Source organism: Scyliorhinus torazame, chromosome 9, assembly GCF_047496885.1.
Source record: "Scyliorhinus torazame isolate Kashiwa2021f chromosome 9, sScyTor2.1, whole genome shotgun sequence".
NCBI lineage: Eukaryota > Metazoa > Chordata > Chondrichthyes > Carcharhiniformes > Scyliorhinidae > Scyliorhinus > Scyliorhinus torazame.
Window position 1 is genome coordinate 63,844,712 of NC_092715.1, and position 26,510 is coordinate 63,871,221.

The following is a 26,510-nucleotide window of genomic DNA, read 5'->3' on the forward strand; positions in this document are numbered from 1 at the left end:
AGTCGAGTGGAAGTAGCACAAGTGGATGGCACTGTGGCTTCACAGCGCCAGGGTCCAGGTTCGATTCCCCGCTAGGTCACTGTCTATGCGGAGTCTGCACGTTCTCCCCGTGTCTGCGTGGGTTTCCTCCGGGTGCTCCGGTTTCAACCCACAGTCCAAAGACGTGCAGGTTAGGTGGATTGGCCATGATAAATTGCCCTTAGAGAACAAAAAGGTTAGGTGGGGTTATTGGGTTACGGGAGATAGAGTGGAAGTGAGGGCTTAAGTAGGTCGGTGCAGACTCGATGGGCCCAATGGCCTCCTTCTGTACTGTATGTTCTATGTTCTATGCACCTCTTTGAGGTTCTGGAGCGGTTTGGACTAGGGGCAGGGTTCACCTTGTGGGCGAAACATGGGTGGCCTGGCCAATTCTATCACGGGGCAGCCACAGCCGAGAGAGTGAGGGGATGGGTAAGGGAACCGAACCCGGAATGGGTGCGGATGGAGGAGTCCTCCTGCATGGGAACAGCCCTCCGAGCCCTCGCCATGACAGCGCTCCCATCGCCGGCGTAGCACACATCCAGCCCTGTGATAGTAGGCACACTAAGAACCTTGAACCAGATGAGACAACGCTTCGGTTTAACAGAGACATCCACCACAGCCCCCATCTGTGGAGGCCCCATCATAGGTTTCCACCAGCCATGCGAGACGCCACCATTAAAAGGTGAAGACAGGGCGGAGGGACGCTTTTAAAAGTCCCATCTAAAAGGGACTTTTACATGGGGGTCAGACTTGAGACCTTAGAAGAGCTGACAGAGAGACTGGAATTACCGAACAGGCAGGAACTCCGACATTTACGTGTCAAAAACTTGCTCTGCAAGAAGGCAATGAGGTACCCTAGAGTCCCGAGAGACACAATGTTGGAGGAGATATTGGACAGGAACAGTATGGAACATGAGTGACAAATACACCATCTGCAGCAGAGCAAAGGGCCTAAGATAGATCCCAAAAATAGTAGAAAAGGGGATTGGGGGTGCCAAAAAGGAACAATATGTAAATTGTAAATAATAACCGTTTCTGTCATCTCCTTTACAGTGTAAAAATGTAGAGCTGGATTCTCCGCGCATTGGGATGCTCCGCTTTGCCGGCAGCCCGGGGGTTTCCCGACGGCATGGGGCTGCCCCACAATGGGAAGCCCCATTGACCAGCCGGCGAAACGGAGCATCCCGCTGGCGTGCTGAATCAGAACTCTGGCGCAGCGGGACGGAGAATCCAGCCCAGAAACTTCAACAAAAATACTTATTTAAAATAAGTAAATAAATAAGAGAGCACCCTCCCAAGGCCCACTCCCGCACCCTATCGCCGTAACCCCACTCAACCTGCACATCTTTGGACACTATGGAGCAATTTAGCATGGCCAATCCATCTAACCTGCACATCTTTGAACTGTACAGTATTGAGTTAATCAGACTACGGCATGCTTGCCTTCATTGGCCGAGGCATTGAGTATAAGAATTGGCAAGTCATATTGCAGCTATACAGAACCTTAGTTAGGCCACACTTGGAGTATAGTGTTCAATTCTGGTCGCCACACTACCAGAAGGATGTGGAGGCTTTAGAGAGGGTGCAGAAGAGATTTACCAGAATGTTGCCTAGTATGGAGGGCATTAGCTATGAGGAGCGGTTGAATAAACTCGGTTTGTTCTCACTGGAACGAAGGAGGTTGAGGGGCGACCTGATAGAGGTCTACAAAATTATGAGGGGCATAGACAGAGTGGATAGTCAGAGGCTTTTCCCCGGGGTAGAGGGGTCAATTACTAGGGGGCATAGGTTTAAGGTGAGAAGGGCAAGGTTTAGAGTAGATGTACGAGGCAAGTTTTTTACGCAGAGGGTAGTGGGTGCCTGGAACTCGCTACCGGAGGAGGTGGTGGAAGCAGGGACGATAGTGACATTTAAGGGGCATCTTGACAAATACATGAATAGGATGGGAATAGAGGGATACGGACCCAGGAAGTGTAGAAGATTGTAGTTTAGTCGGGCAGCATGGTCGGCACGGGCCTGGAGGGCCGAAGGGCCTGTTCCTGTGCTGTACATTTCTTTGTTCTTTGTTGACCTTCTAGTTACATTTATTTGTATTCCCGTTCATGCCAATTATATGCCCATTCTGTTAGTCTATAAATCTCTTCTCTTGGCGCTAACTCATCCACTCAGTTTGGCATCATTCACAAATTTAGAAACATTTTTGATTTCAATTGTTAAATTGTTGATATAAACTGTGAACAGCTATACCAGCAATGTTCCTTGTCTGACTTAACTTTCACCTCCTGCCATTTTAACCAGCTACCTTTAAACGTTACGCTCTGCTTTCTGTCTTGCAGCCAGCTAGTTAACTCTTCTGCTCCTTGCCTTCTGACTCTGAATACGCCAATCTTATTCATTAATCTATTATGTAGCACCTTATCAAAGGCCTTTTGGAAATCTAGATATAACACGTTTACTGCATTACCTTAGTCTACTCTCTCTGGTACTTGGTACTTGATAAGGTTTCCCTCTGTAGTCTTCCACAAGGGAATTTTCACAGGAGGTGCTTACTGAATGCAGTCATGGTCATATTAATTTAGAACGGTTAAACAGATCTTCCTTAAATGAGTCCTTCTGCGGCTGTGGAGATTAAGATTTGTTGAATGTTGTTCTAGTCCTGAATTGTTCTTGGGAAAACAGAGTTTGCAAAGGAAGCATGTTGGATATATAGTTGGAGCATTTGGGTATGAATTCTTTGAGCTTGGTCACTTTTGGGCTTCACCTACTGCTTAGATATATTTAATTGCCCATTCAAAATTTTGTTGGTGTGTCATTTTGTTGGCCTTTCTTCAGTTCTGAGGACAGTGCCAGCCTGTTGATGTGAGCAACTGGGACCACTGGTATCTCGTGAGTAGTTGTTTGAAATGAGGTGAGAAGCCCAGCAGTGAACTTACACAAGGAGGGAAATGTTTTTAGCAGCATTTGTATCCCAAGCGACTAAGCCATACTCAAGGTGTGGGCTGGCTAGTTTTTGGTACAACATGTCCAGTGATGGAAGTACTGCTTCGCAAACCTGAGCACCTTGGATGCCTCAAAGGCTGCTTGTTGACTTGAAGATTCCACTTCAAATTTTTTTGAAAGCAAAATTCTAATTAATAGCATTATTTTGTAACTTCAAGGGGAGAATCATGCATTGTGTAGTTGGATACATAAGAACATAAGAACTAGGAGCAGGAGTAGGCCATCTGGCCCCTCGAGTCTGCTCCGCCATTCAATGAGATCTTGGCTGATCTTTTTTGGACTCAGCTCCACTTTCCGGCCCGAACACCATAACCCTTAATTCTTCAAAAAACTATCTATTTTTATCTTAAAAGCATTTAATGAAGGAGCCTCAGCTGATTCACTGGGCAAGGAATTCCCTAGATTCACAACCCTTTGGATGAAGAAGTTCCTCCTAAGCTCAGTCCTAAATCTACTTCCCCTTATTTTGAGGCTTTGCCCCCTAGTTCTGCTTTCACCCGCCATTGGAAACAACCTGCCCGCATCTATCCTATCTATTCCCTTCATAATTTTATACGTTTCTATAAGATCCCCCCGCATCCTTCTAAATTCCAACGAGTTCAGTCCCAGTCTACACAACCTCTCCTCGTAATCCAACCCCTTCAGCTCTGGGATTAACCTAGTGAATCTCCTCTGCACACCCTCCAGTGCCAGTACGTCCTTTCTCAGGTAAGGAGACCAAAACAGAACACAATACGCCAGGTGTGGCCTCACGAACACCTTATACAATTGCAGCATAACCTCCCTAGTCTTAAACTCCATCCCTCTAGCAATGAAGGACAAAATTCCATTTGCCTTCTTAATCACCTGTTGCACCTGTAAACCAACCTTTTGCGACTCATGCACTAGCACACCCAGGTCTCTCTGCACAGCGGCATGTTTTACTATTTTAGCATTTAAATAATAATCCCTTTTGCTATTATTCCTACCAAAATGGATAACCTCACATTTGTCAACATTGTATTCCATCTGCCAGACCCTAGCCCATTCCCTTAACCTATCCAAATCCCTCTGCAGACTTCCAGTATCCTCTGCACTTTTTGCTTTACCACTCATCTTTGTGTTGTCTGCAAACTTGGACACATTGCACTTGGTCCCCAACTCCAAATCATCTATGTAAATTGGGAACAATTATGGGCCCAACCCTGAACCCTGATACAGATGGACACTGAGTTGCATCTTTTACTTTTGATCGGTGAATAGTTCCATGGACATGCTCCATCACCCTTAAAAATATTCGCTCGTCCTCTGGAGCTAAACCTTTTCAAATTAATTATTAAATATGTGCAATAGAGCCTCTGTTATCTTTTCCTTTATTTTTTTAAATGCGCAGATGTAATAATAATCTTTAGGTTTACATTAACCACTGCAATGAAGTTACTGTGAAAAACCCCTAGTCGCCACACTACGGTGCCTGTTTGGGTACACTGAGGGAGAATTTAAAATGTCTAATTCACCTAACAGCTCGTCTTTTGGGACTTGTGGGAGGAAACCGGAGCACCCGGAGGAAACCCACGCAGACATGGGGAGAACGTGCAGACTCCGCACAGACAGTGACCAAAGCCAGGAATCGAACGTGGGACCCTGGCGCTGTGAAGCAACAGTGCTAACCACTGTGCCCTGGAACTGAAATACTACAGTGCCGGCAGCATCAGGTTACTGGTGAAAATAAACAATTTACAGACAATATAAAATATATATTAACCTAGCTGTTTGGTACAACAATGCCAAAACAATCGATGATAAAATAACTTAATAATTATTATTATCACAAGTAGGCTTCAATGAAGTTACTGTTAAAAGCCCCTAGTCGCCACATTGCGGCGCCTGTTCGGGGCGGCCGGTATGGGAATTGAACCTGCGCTGCTGGCATTGTTCCGCATTACAAGCCAGCTATTTAGCCCACTGTGCTAAACCAGCCCCTTTTAATCTCTGGATTATCAACTGAGCCACATGCAAACTGACATGGGGCAGACAGATTAGGAGAATCAACCCATGGCTAAAGGGCTGGTGCGGTAAGGAGGGACTTAATTTCATGGGACATTGACACCAGTACTGAGACTGGAAGGAGTTGTTCTGATGGGATGGACTCCATTTGGACCGGAATGGTACTGGAAATCTAGGGAAGAGGAAAAGGGAGTTGACAAAGATTTTAAACCAGTAAAATAAAGGGAGAATCTAAAGTAAAAACAAAATATGCTGGAATTACTCAGCAGGCCAGGCCACATTCATGGGGAGAGAAACAGAATTAATGGGGGGATTTTCCACATGCCCCCGCGGCGTGTTTCTCGATGCTGGGAGTCAGCCTGACATTGGCCGATGGCAGGATCCTCTGGTCCCACTGCTATCAATGGGATGTCCAATTGAACCCACACCATGCTGCCAGGAAACCTGCTGTGGGGGGTTAGCCGTCCACAGGGCCAGAAGCGAGATCTTCTGGCTGTTCCCGCCAGTGGGATCTTCTGCTCCCGCCGATGACACACCCTCACCATGCGTTTCCCGACAGCATGGGGTGGATTCAATTGGACATCCCATTGATAGCAGTGGGACCAGAAGATCCCACCACCAGCCAATGGCGCGCCGCCTCCCGCCTCTGAGAAAATGCTGCAGGGAGGCCAGGGAATCGTGACCAATGATTCAGGTTAATGACCTTTCACCAGGATGTCAACATCTGCCGTATTTTTGTTTTTTGTAAGGAGAAGAGTCTACGAGAAATAAAACAAACCTAATTATAAATGCAACACAAATGGAGAGCATAGGGTAGACTCAACAAAGGAAGAATATAAATAGCCAGGGAATAAATAGAGTTAGAAACTGAATGTGTGAAAACATGGTTAAAAATAAAATGAGAGCAACATCCATTAAAAATGAGTTTAACTGTCCGGACAGCAATGAAACAAGGAAATAGAAGGCAATAATACTTTACAAAAGACCAGATATTAATAAGGATTACTGAGACATGGCTACAGAAAAATCAGGATTGCAGAGTATAACATATTTAGAAACGATAGAGAGTAGCAGTACTTAATAGAGATAATGGAATGACAGTAGAACAAAATGTTGCAGCTATCAGTAAGACAAAAATAGACTCCATGCAAATATAAAGATAATAAAGGATCAATCACACTAAAAGGGATAGTCTAAAGGGTACGTAATAATGGGAGTGAGTTTGAGGGAGAAACATGCAAACAAATAAGGAAAACTATTTTTAAAAATTGAATAATAATTATGGGGGATTTCAACAAATGCTAAACTTAATTAGCCAGAAGGGCTCCCTCCTAAAGCTGTATATAAGAAATCTGACAAGGAAGGATGTTCTACTGCATCTAAAATGGGGTATGAGCCAGAGCAAATAGAAGAAGTAAAGGTAGGGTAACATCTAGGCAATAGTGACCATAATATTATATAACATAAGATAATAATAATTGTGAAAGACATATATATGCTGAAAATCAGGATATTTGGTTGGAGAAAAGTTGATTTTGAGTGGCTGAGAATAGAACTAAGGAAAATAAAATGGGAGACAAAATGTTTAGGCAAACAATGATGTAGAATTCCAAAGCGAAATATATGAAATAGTGTTCACCAATTTCCTGGAAAAATATATTCTGCTGCAATACAGGAACAAACTATGAGGCACCAGGGATGAATAAAGAGGGAAAAATTGAGGTTAAGCAAAAAGGCATGCACTAAGTGCCTGGACAGATGGAGAGAACATACATGAGAGAATATGGAGAGATTTAGGTGCTGCCTAAGGAACCTTGGGAATTCCTGACACAGTAGGGTTTCCTGACACAGTATGTAGATACTGTGAGAGGCGAGGCCATATTGGATTTGGTACTGGGTAATGAACCAGGAGAGGTGTTAGATTTGGATGTAGGTGAGCACTTTGGTGATAGTGACCACAATTCGATTACGTTTACTTTAGTGATGGAAAGGAATTGGTATATACCTCAGGGCAAGAGTTATATCTGGGGGAAAGGCAATTATGATGTGATGAGGCAAGAGTTAGGATGCATCGGATGGAAAGGAAAACTGCAGGGGATGGGCGCAATGGAAATGTGGAGCTTGTTCCAGGGACAGCTACTGCGTGTCCTTGATAAGGATGTGCCTGTCAGGCAGGGAGGAAGTGGTCGAGCAAGGGAACCGTGGTTTACTAAGGCAGTCGAAACACTTGTCAAGCGGAAGAAGGAGGCTTATGTAAAGATGAGACATGAAGGTTCAGTTAGGGCACTCGAGAGTTACAAGTTAGCTAGGAAGGACCTAAAGACAGAGCTAAGAAGAGCCAGGAGGGGTCATGAGAAGTCTTTGGCAGGTAGGATCAAGGATCCCGTAACAGCCTCCCCGAACAGGTGCCGGAATGTGGCGACTAGGGGCTTTTCACAGTAACTTCATTTGAAGCCTACCTGTGACAATAAACGATTTTCATTTCATTTTTCATTTCATTTCATAACCCTAAAGCTTTCTATAGATGTGTCAGGAATAAAAGAATGACTAGGGTAAGAGTAGGGCCAGTCAAGGACAGTAGTGGGAAGTTGTGCTTGGAGTCCGAGGAGATAGGAGAGGTGCTAAATGAATATTTTTAATCAGTATTCACACAGGAAAAAGACAATGTTGTCGAGGAGAATACTGAGATTCAGGCTACTAAACTAGAAGGGCTTGAGGTTCATAAGGAGGAGGTGTTAGCAATTCTGGAAAGTGTGAAAATAGATAAGTCCCCTGGGCCGGATGGGATTTATCCTAGGATTCTCTGGGAAGCTAGGGAGGAAATTGCTGAGCCTTTGGCTTTGATCTTTAAGTCATCTTTGTCTACAGGAATAGTGCCAGAAGACTGGAGGATAGCAAATGTTGTCCCCTTGTTCAAGAAGGGGAGTAGAGACAACCCCGGTAACTATAGACCAGTGAGCCTTACTTCTGTTGTGGGCAAAACCTTGGAAAGATTTATAAGAGATAGGGTGTATAATCATCTGGAAAGGAATAATTTGATTAGAGATGGTCAACACAGTTTTGTGAAGGATCGGTCGTGCCTCACAAACCTTATTGAGTTCTTTGAGAAGGTGACCAAACAGGTGGATGAGGGTAAAGCAGTTGATGTGGTGTATGTGGATTTCAGTAAAGCGGTGGATAAGGTTCCCCACGGTAGGCTACTGCAGAAAATACGGGGGCATGGGATTCAGGGAGATTTAGCAGTTTGGATCAGAAATTGGCCAGCTGGAAGAAGACAAACGGTGGTGGTTGATGGGAAGTCTTCAGACTGGAGTCCAGTTACTAGTGGTGTACTTTGGGGCCACTGCTGTTTGTCATTTTTATAAATGACCTGGAGGAGGGGGTGGAAGGATGGGTGAGTAAATTTGCAGATGACACTAAAGTCGGTGGAGCTGTGGACTGTGCGGAAGGATGTTACAAGTTACAGAGGGACATAGATAAGCTGCAGCGCTGGGCTGAGAGGTGGCAAATGGAGTTTAATGCAGAAAAGTGTGAGGTGATTCATTTTGGAAGGAATAACAGGAAGACAGAGTACTGGGCTAATGGTAAGGTTCTTGGCAGTGTGGATGAGCAGAGAGATCTCGGTGTCCATGTACATAGATCCCTGAAAGTTGCCACCCAGGTTGAGAGGGTTGTTAAGAAGGTGTACGGTGTGTTAGCTTTTATTGGTAGAGGGATTGAGTTTCGGAGCCATTAGGTCATGTTGCAGCAGTACAAAACTCTGGTGCGGCCGCATTTAGAGTATTGCGTGCAATTCTGGTCGCCGCATTATAGGAAGGATGTGGAAGCATTTGAAAGGGTGCAGAGGAGATTTACCAGAATGTTGCCTGGTATGGAGAGAAGATCTTATGAGGAAAGGCTGAGGGACTTGAGGCTGTTTTCGTTAGAGAGAAGAAGGTTAAGAGGTGACTTAATTGAGACATACAAGATGATCAGAGAATTAGATAGGGTGGACAGTGAGAGCCTTTTTCCTCGGATGGTGATGTCTAGCACGAGGGGACATAGCTTTAAATTGAGGGGAGATAGATATAAGACAGATGTCAGAGGTAGGTTCTTTACTCAGAGAGTAGTAAGAGCGTGGAATGCCGTGCCTGCAACAGTAGTGGACTCGCCAACACTAAGGGCATTCAAATGGTCATTGGATAGACATATGGACGATAAGGGAATAGTGTAGATGGGCTTTAGAGTGGTTTCACAGGTCGGCGCAACATCGAGGGCCGAAGGGCCTGTGCTGCGCTGTAATGTTCTATGTTCTATGTTCCCTGCAGTGCGTCCTGTTGCCACTGTACGTCGGTGGTGGAGGGATTAAATGTTTGTGAAAGGGGTGCCAATCAAGCGGTTGTTTTGTCCTGGATGATGTCAAGCTTCTTGAGTGCTGTTAGAGCTGCACTCATCCAGGCAAGTGGAGAATATTCCATCACACTCTTTATCAAAATAATTTACATTACAGGAAAAAAGGGTGCTGATTTATATTATGTTGCCTCAGCCAATCAGTATTGACTTGCTAACCAACCAGTGCCTATTTTAGTTGAAGTATAAAATGTTCCCATTGTTTGAAATTTGGCATTCTTATGTTTGTCCTGATGAGGCCAAGGAAAGGTATGGACAGGATAAAATCACACGGAGCAGTAGGAAATGGCAGAAAAATTAAATCATTACTTTCATTCAGCATACACTGGTCAGACAGATCATGTAGACATGACATTAGAAGATGAGCTTAGAAATGGTATCATCCAACCATAATAAAAAGAGGAGAAATATTAAATGATATTAAATTACCAAATGCAAAGACTGCAGAGCAGATAGATTACAGGGTGGCATGGTCTGGACCTGTAAAGACTTAATTACCTGAAAAGACTTGCATTCAAAGTATCGCCTTGCATCATTGACTTTGTCTATATATGTGTTTCTGGAACCCACCTCTTCATTCACCTGCGTTCCGAAAGCTAGTGAATCAAAACAAACCTGTTGGACTTTAACCTGGTGTGTTAAGACTTCTTACTGTGCCCAATTCAGTCCAATGACGGCATCTCCACATCATATTTAAAAAAGGACTTTGCTGATCCACAAAATGGCCGCTACAGATCACATGACTCACAAGGGTGGCCACAGTTTTTGGAAATTTCAACAGCAGTTACAAGGACTAAAGAGCTCCTCATCCTTGTGGAATCTCATATATCATTGTAAGAACCCATTATAATCGACAAAACCAGAGAACTATAACAAAGAGAGAGACATTGAAACTCATTGGCGGGATTCTCTGATAATGGGGCTAAGTGTTGACGCCGGCGTAAACACCGGAGTGTTCACCGGTGTGTCATTGACGCAGCGCCGCGCCGCACTGAAGCAACACGACCCCCCACACACAGCCGATGCTGGCAAGATGGTCGCCCACCGTGCAGTGTCAAGGTTCCGGGATGGCAACCTGGACACGCTCCTGGATGCTGTGGAGCAGAGGAGAGGAGCTCTGTACCCCGGACCCGGCCGCAGGACCCCACGCAACGCCGTGCTGCGTATGTGGAGGGAGGTGGGCGATGTCGTCAGCGCCGTCGGGCCAACACCCAGGACCGGCGACCAGTGTCGTAAGAAGTTGAACGACCTACTCAGAGCAGCCAGGGTGAGTACCAGCTCTGTGCCCATGACACCAACCCCCCCTACCCACCACACAAGTGACACTGCCCCCCCCTCCCCAGGGGGACGGCACAACCTGCACCCTGACCCACATGGCCTCATCGACCCAGGCCAGCCGCATGGGCCGGGTGCCCTGCGCACCTATGCTATCATAGACCCAACAGCTGGGCTGAATGCGTCGGACCGCCTAACAGTGTTGATGTTTGTGTGCCCCCCCCAGGAGAAGAGCGCCCATAACCGCAGGGAGCGGGAGAAGGCTGGAGGGGGTGCACCTGTATTGCATCCCCTCACCGTGCATGAGCAGAGGGCACTGGACCTCGCTGGCGGACCCGAGGACCCCGAAGTTGCCAATGCCGAGATCGGGTATGCGCCACCAAGTGAGACCCCACTGCCTGGCCCCACCTCCTCACTCCACCCCTCATGCCACCCCCTCACCCCACCCGCTCACTCCACCCCCTCACCCTGCCCCCTCACCTCACCCCTTCACCCCAGCCCCACACCCCACCTCCCCAACCCAGCCCCTCACCCATTTGGCACCACACGCCGCCAGCCAGTGCCAGGACCAGTGGCCCCAGGGACGCCGGCAATGTCGGGAGGGCAACCGTCACAACAGGCCTGCGCCCGATACGGAATGTCGTTCCGTGTCCCCCTGCAGGGGAGGTCCTGGAACACCATGGCACCTCGGACTCCCCCTACCATTCCTGGTGCATCTGGTGGGCAGCGGGCAGAAGAGGACGGCACCACGCCATCCGGGATGTCCGAGTTGCGGCCTGGCCCATTCAGGCCGGATGTGTCGTGTGGCGCACCCCCCCCCCCCCCCGGGTCTCCTACACCACCCCGCCCCCAGCGAGACGACAGGGCCATGCGATGCGGTGTCTAGCCCGCATACAAGGACCACCCAGATGAAGGGTGTTACTGTGGCCATGAGTCAGACATTGCCCAACGATGTGGAGCTCAGAGCCCATCGCAGAGTGTGTTGTCATCATCCTCAATGCCATGGACCAGACCCGCTTTGAATAGCAACCGTATGAGCACAGCTCGTGCCACAGGTGGATGTGTAATGGTGGGGTGTTGTGCATGCGGGTGATGCGGTGGTGTGGGAGGTACAGTTTGTCGGTGGTGGGGGAGATGAGGGTGGTCGGTGGTGGTGGAGGTGAGGGTAGTCGATGGTGGGGGGAGTGAGTCTCATGGGTGTTGTGGGAGGTGTGGGCGGTGGGTGGTGCCGTACTGTGGTGTCCGTTCCCCTGCTCAGCAAACCACCCCCCCCTTAGTCGGTGAAACGTGTGGCTATCAACTCGGCCCGTGCTCGCTGGCCCATCCGGTGGCATTGGGCAGCCTCCTGTCCATGTCCAGTCCCCATGTCCTGTACATTGACCCCCCCGCCCCCCATCCCCCCCATCCTTCTCATCTGGAGAGGCATGCCCTTTGTCGTGACCCCCCCTTCCTCCTCCTCCTCCCCCTCCTCCAGCACATCACGCCTGTGCTGGGCTATATTGTGGAGGACGCAGCAACGATGCAGCCGCCCCTATCCGACGGGTACTGGAGGGCCCCTCCAGAGCGGTCAAGGCACCTGAAGCGCATCTTCAGCAGCTCAAAGTGCCTCTCGACCACACCCCTGATCGCACAATAGGCCTCATTGTAGCTTACCCCTTTAACAGAGTCCAAGTGTGCACCAAAATAATGGGTTGGATTCTCTGCGGCGCGTTACCGGTAGCGGAGTTCACAGTGAAGCGGAGAATCCAGCATTGGGGAAACAACGGGGTCACCGCCTGATTCTCCAGCCACCCGCTGGCGTTGGGAACGAGATTGCGATCGAGGTTTGCACCCCGGGCCAGCGCGCAGGCTGGGCACAATATTCTCTGGATCCTTGTGATTCTCCGGTCTTCTGGTCCGGGAATCATATGGGTGGGAATTGGTTCTGGTCCTGACAAGCGAGTATTTGATGTGGTGGATCTCGTGGTTGGCCAAGGGGATAACTTATAGAATCATAGAATTTACAGTGCAGAAGGAGACCATTTGGCCCATTGAGTCTGCACCGGCCCTTGGAAAGAGCAGCCCACTTAAGCCCACACTCCACCCCATCCCCGTAACAGCACCTAACGTTTTTGGACGCTAAGGGCAATTTATCATGGCAAATCCATCTAACCTGCACATCTTTGGACTGTGGGAGGAAACCGGAGCACCTGGAGGAAACCCATGCAGACATGGGAAGAACATGCAGACTCTGCACAGTCATCCAAGCCGGGAATCGAACCTGGGACCCTGGAGCTGTGCAGCAACAGCGTTAACTACTGTACTATCATGCCACCCCAAAGTCCATTGGATAGCCACCCACCCCCACCCCCCACAATGCAAGGCCTGTCCTTCCCACCCCCAACAGATTCCCCCAACTCAGACCCCCAATTAAAGAGATCCCCCACAGACCCCCTAAATAGAGACCCCAACAGACCCCCAAAATAAAGAGACACCCAAAGAGACCCTCTAAATAAAGAGAACCCCCAGAGACCCTCTAAATAAAGAGATCCCCCAGAGACCCTCTAAATAAAGTGACTCCCCTAGTGATCTCCTAAATAAAGAGAGCCCCCAGAGACAACTCCTGGACCACTTCAGACAAGTGCTGTTTCACAGCTGACCACTTTTTTCTTATTGAATGGTCCAGGAGCTGTCAATCAAAGCTTGATGTTTATACACATTACAGTTAATTTCAAAGCTGACAGCTTCAAAGTCACTCAGCCATGAAGGGATATGAATGGAACAATGCCGACATCTGGGGGTGTGTGGAAGCTGTCAATCACAACCTAGTAAAATCAATATCAAAGAGAAATTAATGAAAGGCTTGCAGATGAAAGATCTGAGGGGCTTTAAACCCAGCTGACTGGTTTTCTCTTTCCAGGAATTAACCCTGCCTGAGCCAGCAGGTGTATTGCCCAGGTTAGTGCTAAAACAGTGATTTTTATTTTTCACTGCCTCTGTCCGGACGGCACTCGAGCTTCCAGGCAGGGGTCTCCCTTCTGGGGGATCTGTGGGATGGCTCTTTTATTTTCGGGTTTCTTAATTTCGGGGGATCTCTGGGGTGGTGGTGGGGGTTGGGGGGGGGGGGGGGTGGGGGGGGTTGAGTCACCCTTGTGAGATTTTTTTTGGGGGGGGGGGGGGAGTAGTGTGTCCCAGAAAATCCTGGCTGAATGGGGGGTCTGAATTGCGCTACAGAGGGGTGGCTGATTTGCGTTGTGGGGAGACCAGCCATGAGGCCTCGATATCAGGCTGTCATTATGAGCTGGGGAATCCTCGCAACCTTCACCATGCAAAAATTTGTAAGGCTAAGGTTGGGGATACTGTGCTATTCAGCAGGAAAACATAGGCTGGTGCCGAAATCAGGAAACGCAATTGGATGGTGAATAGGTTCCCTGCAGAAATCCCGGCGGGCACCAATTTGACGCCAAATCGTAATTCTCCTGGGCGATAGGGGTTTTCCACTGCGATCGTGGCTAATAACGCTTATCCGGAAGCTACAGAGTGAGGCAGAGACCCGCTACAGTGATGCTCATGCAGCAATCAGGAGCTTCGGCCTCCTGAAGATGCGGTTCTCGTGCCTGGACCGCTCCGGAGGGGCCCCTTCAGTATGATGCAGCTGCGGCAATGGTGTTCCGTGCCCGTCCACCCCGACCCTAGAGCCCACCTCCTTCCCATCCTGTGCTACCCCTCCCGGCACTGGCAGAAGCCTCCCCGGCCAGCGGCACAACTGTCGACATACTATGATGATGCTGTACACTGTACACATATATTTTCCGTACCCCTTCTCTCTCCCTCAGCAGCTGCCATGCTGGTTTCACGATTTTTAAAAGCACAAGTGAACCGCGCCGTCGGGAACTCGGCCCATCGGAGGCAGGGAATCATGGAGAATACCGGGTCAGGCCCACTAGTGATATGCAAACGATGTCTACTGTTCGTGCGTTCCGGAACACATTGGTGCCAGAGCATTGCGATCAGGCGTCAAATCGGCACCTGTCTTGATTTTGACGTCAAAACCGATTCTCCGCCCAATCGCCTTTCCTGATTTCGGCGTCGTTAATGGAGAATCCCGCCCTTAGTCTCAGAAATGGAGAAATCCGCCGCCAGCCTCCCAAACGGAGAATCCTATCCAAAACAGGATCATCAATATAGTCTGGGACATTTTAAGTGATAAAATGAAACAATAGACAGGTCCAGACACCACCAGATAAACCCCTCTACAAAATCATTGTGGTAGAAGGAGGTTACATCACTTGAGTGTCCATTTTGAAATCTCTATATTCTCTATATTCAGTTGAGAACATAGAAACAAGCAATCTGCTGATCTACCTCCAACCCGCAAGATCAACAGCAGCACTCCATGAAGACCAAGCAACCAAGCAACCCTTCGAAGCCTGTTTATCTGGAAACTCTGACCATTGCTGCCAGACGGTCTAAGTCTACATCTGTATTCTGTACTTTGATTTTCTGGACTCTGGAAATCACATCCATTTGAGTGGTTCTTTGAATAAGTTATTCAAAGTTATAAAACTTCTCTTTTCTATTCCCCTTATTGCATATTTTTGTGTGTGTTAATCATTACCTCAGGTTTGAACATGTGAATAAACTAACCATCTGACTTAATCATAAAGTCACTTTAAAAATTGGACTTCACGAACTGAGCCTATCATTAAACAATGAAAAACACACTTGCTCTCAGAAAGTCAACGAAAGGATAGAGGAGTTCAATCTCGCTCTTTCCTGTTTCCAAATGTTATGGGCCAGTGTTTAGAGAACCCCAAAGTGTATCATGGAGTTCACCTGACCCACAACTTTTACTAGATTATGGTATGGGGAGCACACGGCCCAGTCTACAGGTGTGGTAGAGTAGAAATGGAAAATAATTTTTTTAAAGCACAACAATGTTTATTCTATGAACTCAAGTTAACCTTTTTAAAACATACAATGAACATCTTAGCAACCATTAATTCCTATACAACCCCCAAAGACGACAACACTAAGTAAACATTTAAGCTTCCCTTTTTAACATCCATACGACTTAAAAACAAAACCTTTATCAGAAGCACATCAGGTTAAAGTCACTACTGAAAACATTTATAATTCTGAATTCAACAAATGATCAAGAGATAGTCTTTTGATGGCAAAAAGAACAGCAGTACACCTGCTTGGTCTGGCCTCAGCTCCAACACTGAAAACAAAACTAAAACACACCCTGCAGCCTGCTCAAAAACAAAAGTAAAAAGCTGACAGACAGCCCAGCTCCACCTACTCTCTGACATCACTGCAGTAGTAAACACCCATTTCTTAAAGGTACTCTCGCGACAGATATTTATATACACACCCATTTATAAACACCCATTTCTTAAAGGTACTCTCACATGATACCAAATTCCTCTCCAGCTGCCTTGAGATATCCTTTACTGTGGCACCTTGAAAGCATCACATCCTTTGTGACCCTATTCTCCAGCATTAAAGAACACCATTTATCCCCCTAATTATAGGATTTCCTATCACGACCATGTTTAGATTCTGCTCTTGCCTATCTTACAGAGGTTTCTAAAACACAGTGCCTTGTGACTATCTGCCTCTGCCAGTCTTTATCCTTGCCCTCACCGGCAGCAAGTACATTGTACTTGTTGGACAGGACCAATGTCTATGGACCTCCTTCTCAACCTTTCCCAAGTTGCCGCTCCACAGGCCCCTGACAGTCACACCCTCTCTTCCAGAACCTGCACTTTCCTCTGGAGTGCTACTGTTCAGGGTGAAACATCCATAACTTCCTCTCTCTCCCTGTCTCTAATTCGCACTCCACCTCAATCACTCTGAGCCAGTGTCGCCGAAGGGAGAGACATTGGGCAGGATTTTCTGGACGTTCACACTAATGGGATCTAATGGGCCCACCGACGGCGCACCCCTGCCGCGGGTTTCATGCCGGCAAAGGGCGTGTTCAACGAGAAACCCCTTTGACAGCGGCGGGAGAAGAAGATGTTGCCGCCAACCACTGACGAGCTGGCCTCCATTGCTGCAGAACCCGCTGCGGAATGGGGAGTATCCAACCCAGTTTCTGCAGATGTAGGAATTGGGACATCTCAGCGCCGAGCACCAGCACAAGTCTGCCCTGCCATCTCTAGTCTTTGTATTTGTTTATTGATAGCCTAAGTTAAAATTAGGCTCATTGCTTTTGTTTATAGAAATTAGCTTTTTGTTCATCTGATTTTCTCACCCTCAGAGTGCTTCCTCCGTGCTCACTATGGTGTAACTCACCGGCAGATCCACTCAGAGCTTGATTTCCCCACTCCTGATGTTCTCACACCCAGTACCTACAGCGTTCTGTTACCGAGCAATAGAACATAGAACAATACAGCGCAGTACAGGCCCTTCGGCCCACGATGTTGCACCGAAACAAAAGCCATCTAACCTACACTATGCCATTATCATCCATATGTTTATCCAATAAACTTTTAAATTCCCTCAATGTTGGCGAGTTCACTACTGTAGCAGGTAGGGCATTCCACGGCCTCACTACTCTTTGCGTAAAGAACCTACCTCTGACCTCTGTCCTATATCTATTACCCCTCAGTTTAAAGCTATGTCCCCTCGTGCCAGCCATTTCCATCCGCGGGAGAAGGCTCTCACTGTCCACCCTATCCAACCCCCTGATCATTTTGTATGCCTCTATTAAGTCTCCTCTTAACCTTCTTCTCTCCAACGAAAACAACCTCAAGTCCATCAGCCTTTCCTCATAAGATTTTCCCTCCATACCAGGCAACATCCTGGTAAATCTCCTCTGCACCCGCTCCAAAGCCTCCACGTCCTTCCTATAATGCGGTGACCAGAACTGTACGCAATACTCCAAATGCGGCCGTACCAGAGTTCTGTACAGCTGCAACATGACCTCCTGACTCCGGAACTCAATCCCTCTACCAATAAAGGCCAACACTCCATAGGCCTTCTTCACAACCCTATCAACCTGGGTGGCAACTTTCAGGGATCTATGTACATGGACACCTAGATCCCTCTGCTCATCCACACTTTCAAGAACTTTACCATTCGCCAAATATTCCGCATTCCTGTTATTCCTTCCAAAGTGAATCACCTCACACTTCTCTACATTAAACTCCATTTGCCACCTCTCAGCCCAGCTCTGCAGCTTATCTATATCCCTCTGTAACCTGCTACATCCTTCCACACTATCGACAACACCACCGACTTTAGTATCATCTGCAAATTTACTCATCCACCCTTCTGCGCCTTCCTCTAGGTCATTGATAAAAATGACAAACAGCAACGGCCCCAGAACAGATCCTTGTGGTACTCCACTTGTGACTGAACTCCATTCTGAACATTTCCCATCAACCACCACCCTCTGTCTTCTTTCAGCTAGCCAATTTCTGATCCACATCTCTAAATCACCCTCAATCCCCAGCCTCCGTATTTTCTGCAATAGCCTACCGTGGGGAACCTTATCAAACGCTTTGCTGAAATCCATATACACCACATCAACTTCTCTACCCTTGTCTACCTTCTCAAAGAACTTGATAAGGTTTGTGAGGCATGACCTACCCTTCACAGAGCCATGCTGACTATCCCTGATCATATTATTCCTATCTAGATGATTATAAATCTTGTCTCTTATAATCCCCTCCAAGACTTTACCCACTACAGACGTGAGGCTCACCGGTCTATAGTTGCCAGGGTTGTCTCTGCTCCCCTTTTTGAACAAAGGGACCACATTTGCTATCCTCCAGTCCTCTGGCACTATTCCTGTAGCCAATGATGACATAAAAATCAAAGCCAAAGGTCCAGCAATCTTTTCCCTGGCCTCCCAGAGAATCCTAGGATAAATCCCATCAGGTCCTGGGGACTTATCTATTTTCAGCCTGTCCAGAATTGCCAACACCTCTTCCCTACGTACCTCAATGCCATCTATTCTATTAGCCTGGGGCTCAGCATTCTCCTCCACAACATTATCTTTTTCCTGAGTGAATACTGACAAAAAATATTCATTTAGTATCTCGCCTATCTCTTCAGACTCCACACACAACTTCCCATCCCTGTCCTTGACTGGTCCTACTCTTTCCCTAGTCATTCGCTTATTCCTGACATACCTATAGACAGCTTTTGGGTTTTCCTTGATCCTTCCTGCCAAATACTTCTCATGTCCCCTCCTTGCTCGTCTTAGCTCTCTCTTTAGATCCTTCCTCGCTACCTTGTAACTATCCATCGCCCCAACTGAAACTTCACACCTCATCTTCACATAGGCCTCCTTCTTCCTCTTAACAAGAGATTCCACTTCTTTGGTAAACAACGGTTCCCTCGCTCGACGCCTTCCTCCCTGCCTGACCGGTACATACTTATCAAGAACACGCAGTAGCTGCCTGCCCCATGTCAAGGATCTCACTTTTGAATTTGCTGCATTCAGCTCATGCTCTGACTCAGCGCTCTCACTTGCCTGCCACACTGTTTCCCCTCAGATTCACTCTCTCTGTTCTTATTTATAAGCGCTGGCAAAGACAGAACCTTTGTTAAATGTCTCATTTAAAAGACAAGAGGATAAAAAATTCATTGTTGTCTCGGCAGGCCCACAGTGTGACTTTGTCAGAGGTCCAACAGAAGAACCAGAAACTGAGACGAGATCCGGCCATGATCTCAGATCCAAATTTCACTGAGCGCCATGAAAATCAGGAGTGAAAGCTCAGCTGTGCAACTGGAGAGCTACACCCCAGTTTACAGTCTAAAACTGATACTGGCAAGTTTTGGGGCAATTCCACCTAAAGTTTCTGCTTGGTCTTCCGAGGTTTTCAAAGTAACGGAGTGGAGGGATGCAAACTCCAAATGTTTACAAGTTTCTGGGCCTTGTTCACCAAACAATCGTATAATCTGAGCTTGTGCGCCTGTTGAGAATAAATGTATCTGATGATTAACTGGCAGTTGTGGGACCAGGCCAGGGTTGTGGTCAGGACAGATAAAAAATATAATGATAGTAGAGGTGACTTCCCCACTGTATATGTTTTCCTTTCATTAGGGTAACCTGGCACTCCCACCATGGCCCAGGGCTCTACCTTGGGTCTTTTGGGCCCTTTCAGCAAGTAGCCCAACACAGCTGAGACTCTAGCCAGCAAAAGCCATGTAAACTGTGTGAGCTCTGCATGACTCTGGCCAAGAGATTGGTGGGGCTACTGTTTCCCCATATCCCCACAACCTTTTCCTCCTTCATTTACCTATCAAATAAAATGTTAAAGGCCATTATCAGATAGTGCATTCCAAATCCTAACCACTTGTTGGATAAAACGTTTTTCTACGTGGCACCCATGATTCCTTTGCTCATCATGTTAAATCCATGTCCTACAGTTACCGATCCTTTGGCTACTGGAAACAGATTCTCTTTATTTACGTTATCAAAATTCTTCATGGTTTCAAACACTTTGATTAAATATCTCAACCTTCTTTGCTCTCAGGAGAGCAAACCCAGTTTCTCCAGACTTTCCTTGTTTCCCAGAAGCATTCCTGTAAATCTCTTCCGTACCTCCCCAAAGCCTTCACAACCTGCTGTAAAGTGCGAGACCCAGAATTGGATGCAATACTGCAGCTGGGACGAAAATAGCATTTTACATTGTTTAACTATTTCTAAGTAGAAAATGTTTCAGTTGGAGCAATTCAAGAGGTTGCATAAACTTAAATGAGACCTTTACATCTTCAATTTTGATACATTACATCCAAAATGTATGTGGAGGCGCGATTATAGCAGTTATACTGGGATTGCAACCACTGCTGATCCTGTCGAACTTTCCAGTGTCTCGAGGAGAGAAGCCTGCAGTCTTCAACAGTGTGAGGGTGCACGAACATCAGCCTTCCACCAATGACCTCAGAAATGTAAGCGTATGGTGTCCGGCTGAGAAAGGGTTTCTAGGTTTCCACCGGAAGGAAGTAAAAGGACTTGTATTTATACGGCACCTCTCATGACCTCAGGATGTCCCTCACAGCACTTGACAAGCAATGAGATACTTTCAAAATATAGGGTGAAATTCTCTGGCCTCCCCGCGACGTGTTCCTCGATGGCGGGAGGCGGCCCGCCATTGGACAGCAGCAGGTTCTTCTGGTTCCGCTGTTGCCAATGTGATTTCCCATTGAATCCATCCCACGCTGTAGAGTGCACCATCAGTGGGACAGGAAGATCCCATCAGCGTGAACAGCCAGAAGATCTCACCCATAGTCACTGTTGTAATGTGGGGGAACTCAAGACAGAGAAAGAAGGAATAAAATGAGAAATTCTGGGGAAAAAACTATCATCCGTGGAGATAGAAACAGTTAATGAGAGGAATTTAATGAACATGGCAGTGTGCCCAACTGCCAACTGACGAACTGGTGGCAACCTAGCCACAGTCATTCCCTCCCCCATCACCCAAACTCCATGACCCAAATTAATACCAATTTGGGACTTGATTGGCAACTGGGTCCTCGGTATCTTCAGAGAGAATTTAATTCACACCTCCAAAGCCAGTCAACCATTCAGATCAAAGCAGAGGTGTCAACTATTGGCCCAGGCTGAAGATCATCATTGGAGCTCGGGAGGAAAGGTAGGTGAGGTGGGATTGCCTGGTAAAGGGAGTTCAAAGGGAAGGTGGTGATCTTCATGTCAGGTATCTCTGTTGGACATGGGCCGCCGAAGTAGGAGGACTGCCCACTATCCCGACACCCCCCCCACCCATCCTTCCGCAGCAGGCTTCAGGTATACCTGCTAGGATCTGCCCACGTGGCCTCAATTGGCCCCTGAGCAGAAAGGCTGTCCTGGATCCTTCCTTTTCTAAAAATTAATTTACGGGATGTGCACACCGCTGGTTAGGCCAGCATTTATTGCCCATCTCTAATTGCCCTTCAGAAGGTGTTGTGAGTTGCCTTCTTGAACCACTGCAGTTCCTGAGGTGTAGGTGCACCCACTGTGCTGTGGGGAGGGAATTCCAGAACTTTGCGACTGTGAAGGAAGGGTCCAAGTCAGGGTGGTAAGTGACTTGGAGGGCAACCTCCAGGTGGTGAAGTTCCCAGGTATTTGCTGCTCTTGTACTTCTAGATGGTCGCGGTTGTGGGTTTGGAAGGTACTGGCTAAGGAACCTTGGGGAGTTACTGCGGTGCATTTTGTAGATGGAACACGTGGCTGCCACAGTTCATCGATGGTGGAGGGTTTGAATGTTTGTGGAAGTGGGAGCAATCAAGCGGGTTGCTTTGTCCTGGATGGTGTCTAGTATCTTGAATGCTGTTGGAGCTGCACTCATCCAGGCAATTGGAGAGTATTCCATTACACTCCTGACTTATGCATTGTAGGTGATGGACAAGCATAGGGAGATCAGGAGGTGAGCTACTCGCCATAGGATTCCTAGCCAATGACGTGCCCCAGTAGCCACAGTATAATGAGGGTAATGCCATTGAATGTCAAGGGGCAATGGTTAGATTCTATCTTGTAGGAGATGGCCATTGCCTGGCACTTGGGTACAAATGTAACTTCCTACCTGAACTTATCAGTGGGAATCAGGAGGTTGATGGGGTCTTCACCCTACACCTTCCCACCTGATTATATACTCCACCTCCACACAAACCCTCCTCACACCCCCACACCTTCCCACTGCCTCCTGCCTGTCTCTGCAGCAATGGGGCGGGGGGTTGGACATTAAATTCTATCCAACTTCTCAGGTCCACAATCTTTCACCATAGCTGAAGAATGTTCCGCTGAAAGGAAATAAACCTCTAACATTAATTCTGTTCCTCTCTCCACAGATGCAACCCGACTTGCTAAGTATTTTCTGTTTCTATTTCAGATTTCCAAAATCCACAGTATTTTTGCTTTTATTTCAGTGGGCCGGGATATCGGAATTTTGGTAAAGTTTCCAGTTATTCTGACAGACTCACTGCCAAGAGTTTTTTTGTTTATAGTGCCAAGGCCTCAGCCTCATCATCCCCACCTTATCCCTCAGTGTCCTCCAATAAATGGAATGAACATCGAACAGGCCCTATCACTGTTGGGGAACCTGCACCATCTGATAACCACCCAGATGAAGAAGATGGGAGTCCATCCTTTGACATCTGAGTTGTTAATCCATCGCTGCAATCACTAAGCTATGACACTCCATGGCTTGGGTCAGTATCTGTTGTAACTCATGCATTCTATATCTGCTGTGTTCCATGGCAACCCTCTCCTTGTTTTCCTGTGCTGATTTGCAGTAGATCTTCCAATGGCTGGTATATCTGTGTTCTCAGTTAGAATCTCCTCTGTAATTCATTCATTGCTGGCCTAATACTTGCAAATCTTCCCTTTCTTAAAGCTAACAGGGGTTGTGTATTCAGGGTGTCAATGGATGTTCCGTCAAAGTTATGATGGATGAGTGGTAGAACACCTGTGGAAATCCATTGCACACAAAAGGAACCTGACTGGCATAAACTTATGAAACTCGTAACTAATTGAGGCAATTGGCTCAAGAAAGCCCCCAGAAAAACAGCAGTGAACTCGCTGTGGGGCAGGACCGGAGCAGGAAATTCATCTGTGCCACTTTAATTCCTGCATTGCTCAATTTCTGAGTTCAGATTTCCCCTCAGGTTTCGCCCAAGCGAAATAGTTGTTTTTCAATTTACTTATGCAGCGGCAGAACGTTGCAAAAGCTCACCATTAATGCCCCGAGCAGGCAAAAAATCAGTTTATTTTCTAACATTTGAAGAAAGCAACCATTAGCTTAAAAACATATTTAGTTGTTACTCTAAATCATTAACTTCAGCTCAACAAAGTGAAAATTGAAACAGATTTTGTTCTTTTGACAGGATATGCAGCAATCCTACTGAACACATCACACCTATATGACACATCTGTACCCGTGGCAGGAGTATACAAAGCTGAATGGAATAAACAGAGCCTGTTACCTTAACACTGGTGTGGCTGGTTTGGGTCTCAGCTTCAGTGCAGTTGCTGCTTTCTTTCTTCTCTCGCCGTGAAGAGGTACGTGTTGCCCGACTCTGGTATGCCAGCACGGAGGGCAGCGATTCCGCAGCGTCTGTCTTGATGAAGAAGCCATGGACTGTCGCTGCACCTTGGGAGATGGTGGTGGTCTGATGTGGGGAGTTTGATTCATCTGAATCTCTGCAGTAAATCACTCCACTCTGAGAGACATGGATACTCGGAGCACAGCCCATCACTCTTTGCTTAACTCCAGCAGTTGGCTGGCCTCTTGGTTTTTTTTCTCTCCCTCTCTCTCTTTGCCACACTTTCTCCCAGTCAATCTCCCACACTCTCCTCCTCTCTCTCTTGTACCTTTCCCCCTCCCCCTATTGTTTCACTCCTTTCCTATCCTAAATATTTCCTTTTGATCTTTGATCTCTTTCCTGTCTTCCCTCTAAAATCAATTATCTTTTCTCTCCACCGTTTTCTTTCCTTGCTGTCTCGGTCACTTTTCTCTCTTTGCTCTTCTTGAGCCCTCGATCAACATCCTTTGTCTACATCGTTAATATTCTGTGTGAGCCCAAAGGCTTTCTCATGCTCCTTTTATCGATCACTGATAGGGTTTCATACAATGCTGTGCAGCAATATCATCCAGAAAATTAATTTGTTGCCACTGTTCAGAATCAGTGAACCTCTGAATCAGATTCACTCGGATCTTCCGATTTTTTCCTTAGCAGAGACGATAGTGGTATTAATCCACAAGAGGGAGAAAATGTCTCTCGGAAACGTCTATGATTCATGTGAATAATCATCTGCTTTCCTTACTTCAGCACGATGCTCCCGTCAGAAGCTGCGATTGTAATTTACTATTGGTGACGTCAAAACAGTCCTTGACCTTTGACCTGGTCTCAGAGGCCATCCTAACTTCCCGTTAGCAACATCTAGGTGCTTTACCTCAGTTACCTGACAATATCACAGCAGTCCTGGATGCATCTTTCAGTTTCTCCATGGCATGTTATCACAGCCGTGATCCCTGCTGTTCTTCGGACTCCAGAGGTTAATTGGACTCTCACATTAATCCAGCTGACAGAATAATGACAGCTGGGTAGATTGTAAAGATTAGGCAAAATACTAATTCTATTATTTATGTTAAAGGCACGTATTTAACTAAGATAGCGCCCCATGGCAAATACATAATTATATTAAAAGATCGACTTTCCTATTTATCTAAATGCGCACAAAGCTGAGTAAAGCCTACTTGTGTAAGCTGTCACAATTAGGCCAAACATGCTGAATGAATAATTCACAGAGCTGAAATGCTGTTTCAGGATTTGGACCGTTTAAAAATGAATGATCTTAAAGTCTTCCGAAAACCTTTATGCATGCATACTGGTCATTTTGTTATCCAGGCAAAGAGCTGCCACAAAGCACCGGAAGAGGAGGGGCAATTCCAGTCCAGAGATGCAATATTTAAAGGGAAACTGTCTAACATTATTATCAATACCTAATGGTGCCAGGAAAATTCCTTTAATCCAGCATCAGGTACGACTTCAGAAAAAAAGACACCGTGCTCTCACCGTGCTTGATTGTAACAAAACATTCTCGTATTTTTAGGCATAGCATGATGGTTTTCTCATTATTTTTAAAAATCCTTCCAAGTCAGGGAATAAAGCAAATCAAGTGATTGGGGGCTTGGTTGCATACAGACTGGGATTTTGCACTCCCGCCCGCGGCATCGTTGCGGTTGGGACAGGGAAATCTGGAGGGTTATTGCTGCTCTCCAAATTTTATGGTCCTTCCCACCTGTCGGGACTAGAATGTCCCACCCAGAATGTTTTCAATACATGTTATACCTGCCCGTTCCTCAAAAGTCCCTTCAATATTTTGGGGGGGAACCAGGCCTCTTGAAAGGAAGTCCAGGTCCTGTTAGGAAAATCTCCTGAGGCATAGGAAATTGGAGATAAGTGGCTCATTCCCAGCCTTAATTGGAATTCAGCTGCTGCCAGGCGGGTTGCCATTGAACCCACTATATGCCATCGGAAAAAGGACTCGAGGCAGATATGAATTCGGGAGCTTATCCGATGCATGTCTTTCCAAATTCCCTCAAGTCCGTGCCTCTAAAGTCACCTCCGCAAGCCTGGGAAATTCAGCCCAATGTTTCTGGTCGAAGGCCCTGTGAAAATTCTGTATACATGAGCAGTTGATGCCGGGTCAGCTGAGTATTTACAGCATTTTTGATTTGTCTTTCATTCAGATAAATTAGGCCCAACTCTCGACTGAACGGGAGCACGTCCAGCCCCATGTACCAGTCTCGCTGAAAACTGGACAAAATAATAGAGTACGATTGGCGCCATCAGAGCCTGACATTGAATCTCGATGATGCCTCGTTTGCAAAGGGCCTCCTGCTCTAGTCTAATTGCACACATTACTATGTGTGGTAGTCTGTATTAGGGGTATTACGGTACCTAGGTTGAGGCTGTAAGACCATTGGTGTGGGAGGTACCTAAGACATGTAGATCAATGGCGAAGCCTGCCTGCTGGTTCCGCCCAGTAAGGCAGAGTATAAGAGTCTGTGTCTCCCTAGCAGCTGCATTCTGTACCTGCGCTGTTGGGGGAAACATCTAGTCCAATAAAGCCTTCAATTGTCATCCAATCTTGCTTCTGGAGTTATTGATCGAGCATCAATTTATTGGACTAGATTTTAAAGAATGGAGCTCCGAATCAAGCCGGAGTGTCTGCAACTCAGCCCCCACGCGGCAAACTCAGCGGCAACCTTCAAACACTGGCTGGCGTGCTTCAAAGGGTACCTCAGAACGGCCACGACTGCACCCACGGAGGACCAGAAACTGTAAGTTCTCCACTCGCGGGTGAGCCCAGAGATCTACACCCTCATCGAGGATGCGGA

At 47.0% G+C, this 26,510-nt stretch overlaps 1 protein-coding gene across 3 annotated transcripts in view; it reads right to left on the reverse strand.

Moving 5' to 3' along the window:
* The window catches only part of pde8b (phosphodiesterase 8B), a 642,529-nt gene that overhangs the window by 503,175 nt on the left and 112,844 nt on the right, over positions 1 to 26,510 (reverse strand). For 2 of the 3 annotated variants that reach the window (XM_072516020.1, XM_072516019.1), the window contains exon 1: positions 23,590 to 25,013. The exons of the other annotated variant lie outside the window; for it this stretch is intronic. In XM_072516020.1, the coding sequence (XP_072372121.1) occupies positions 23,590 to 23,859 (270 nt within the window). In that variant the 5' untranslated portion in view covers positions 23,860 to 25,013. Of the gene's footprint in view, positions 1 to 23,589; positions 25,014 to 26,510 lie in introns of those variants that run through there. 3 annotated transcript variants of the gene reach the window in all.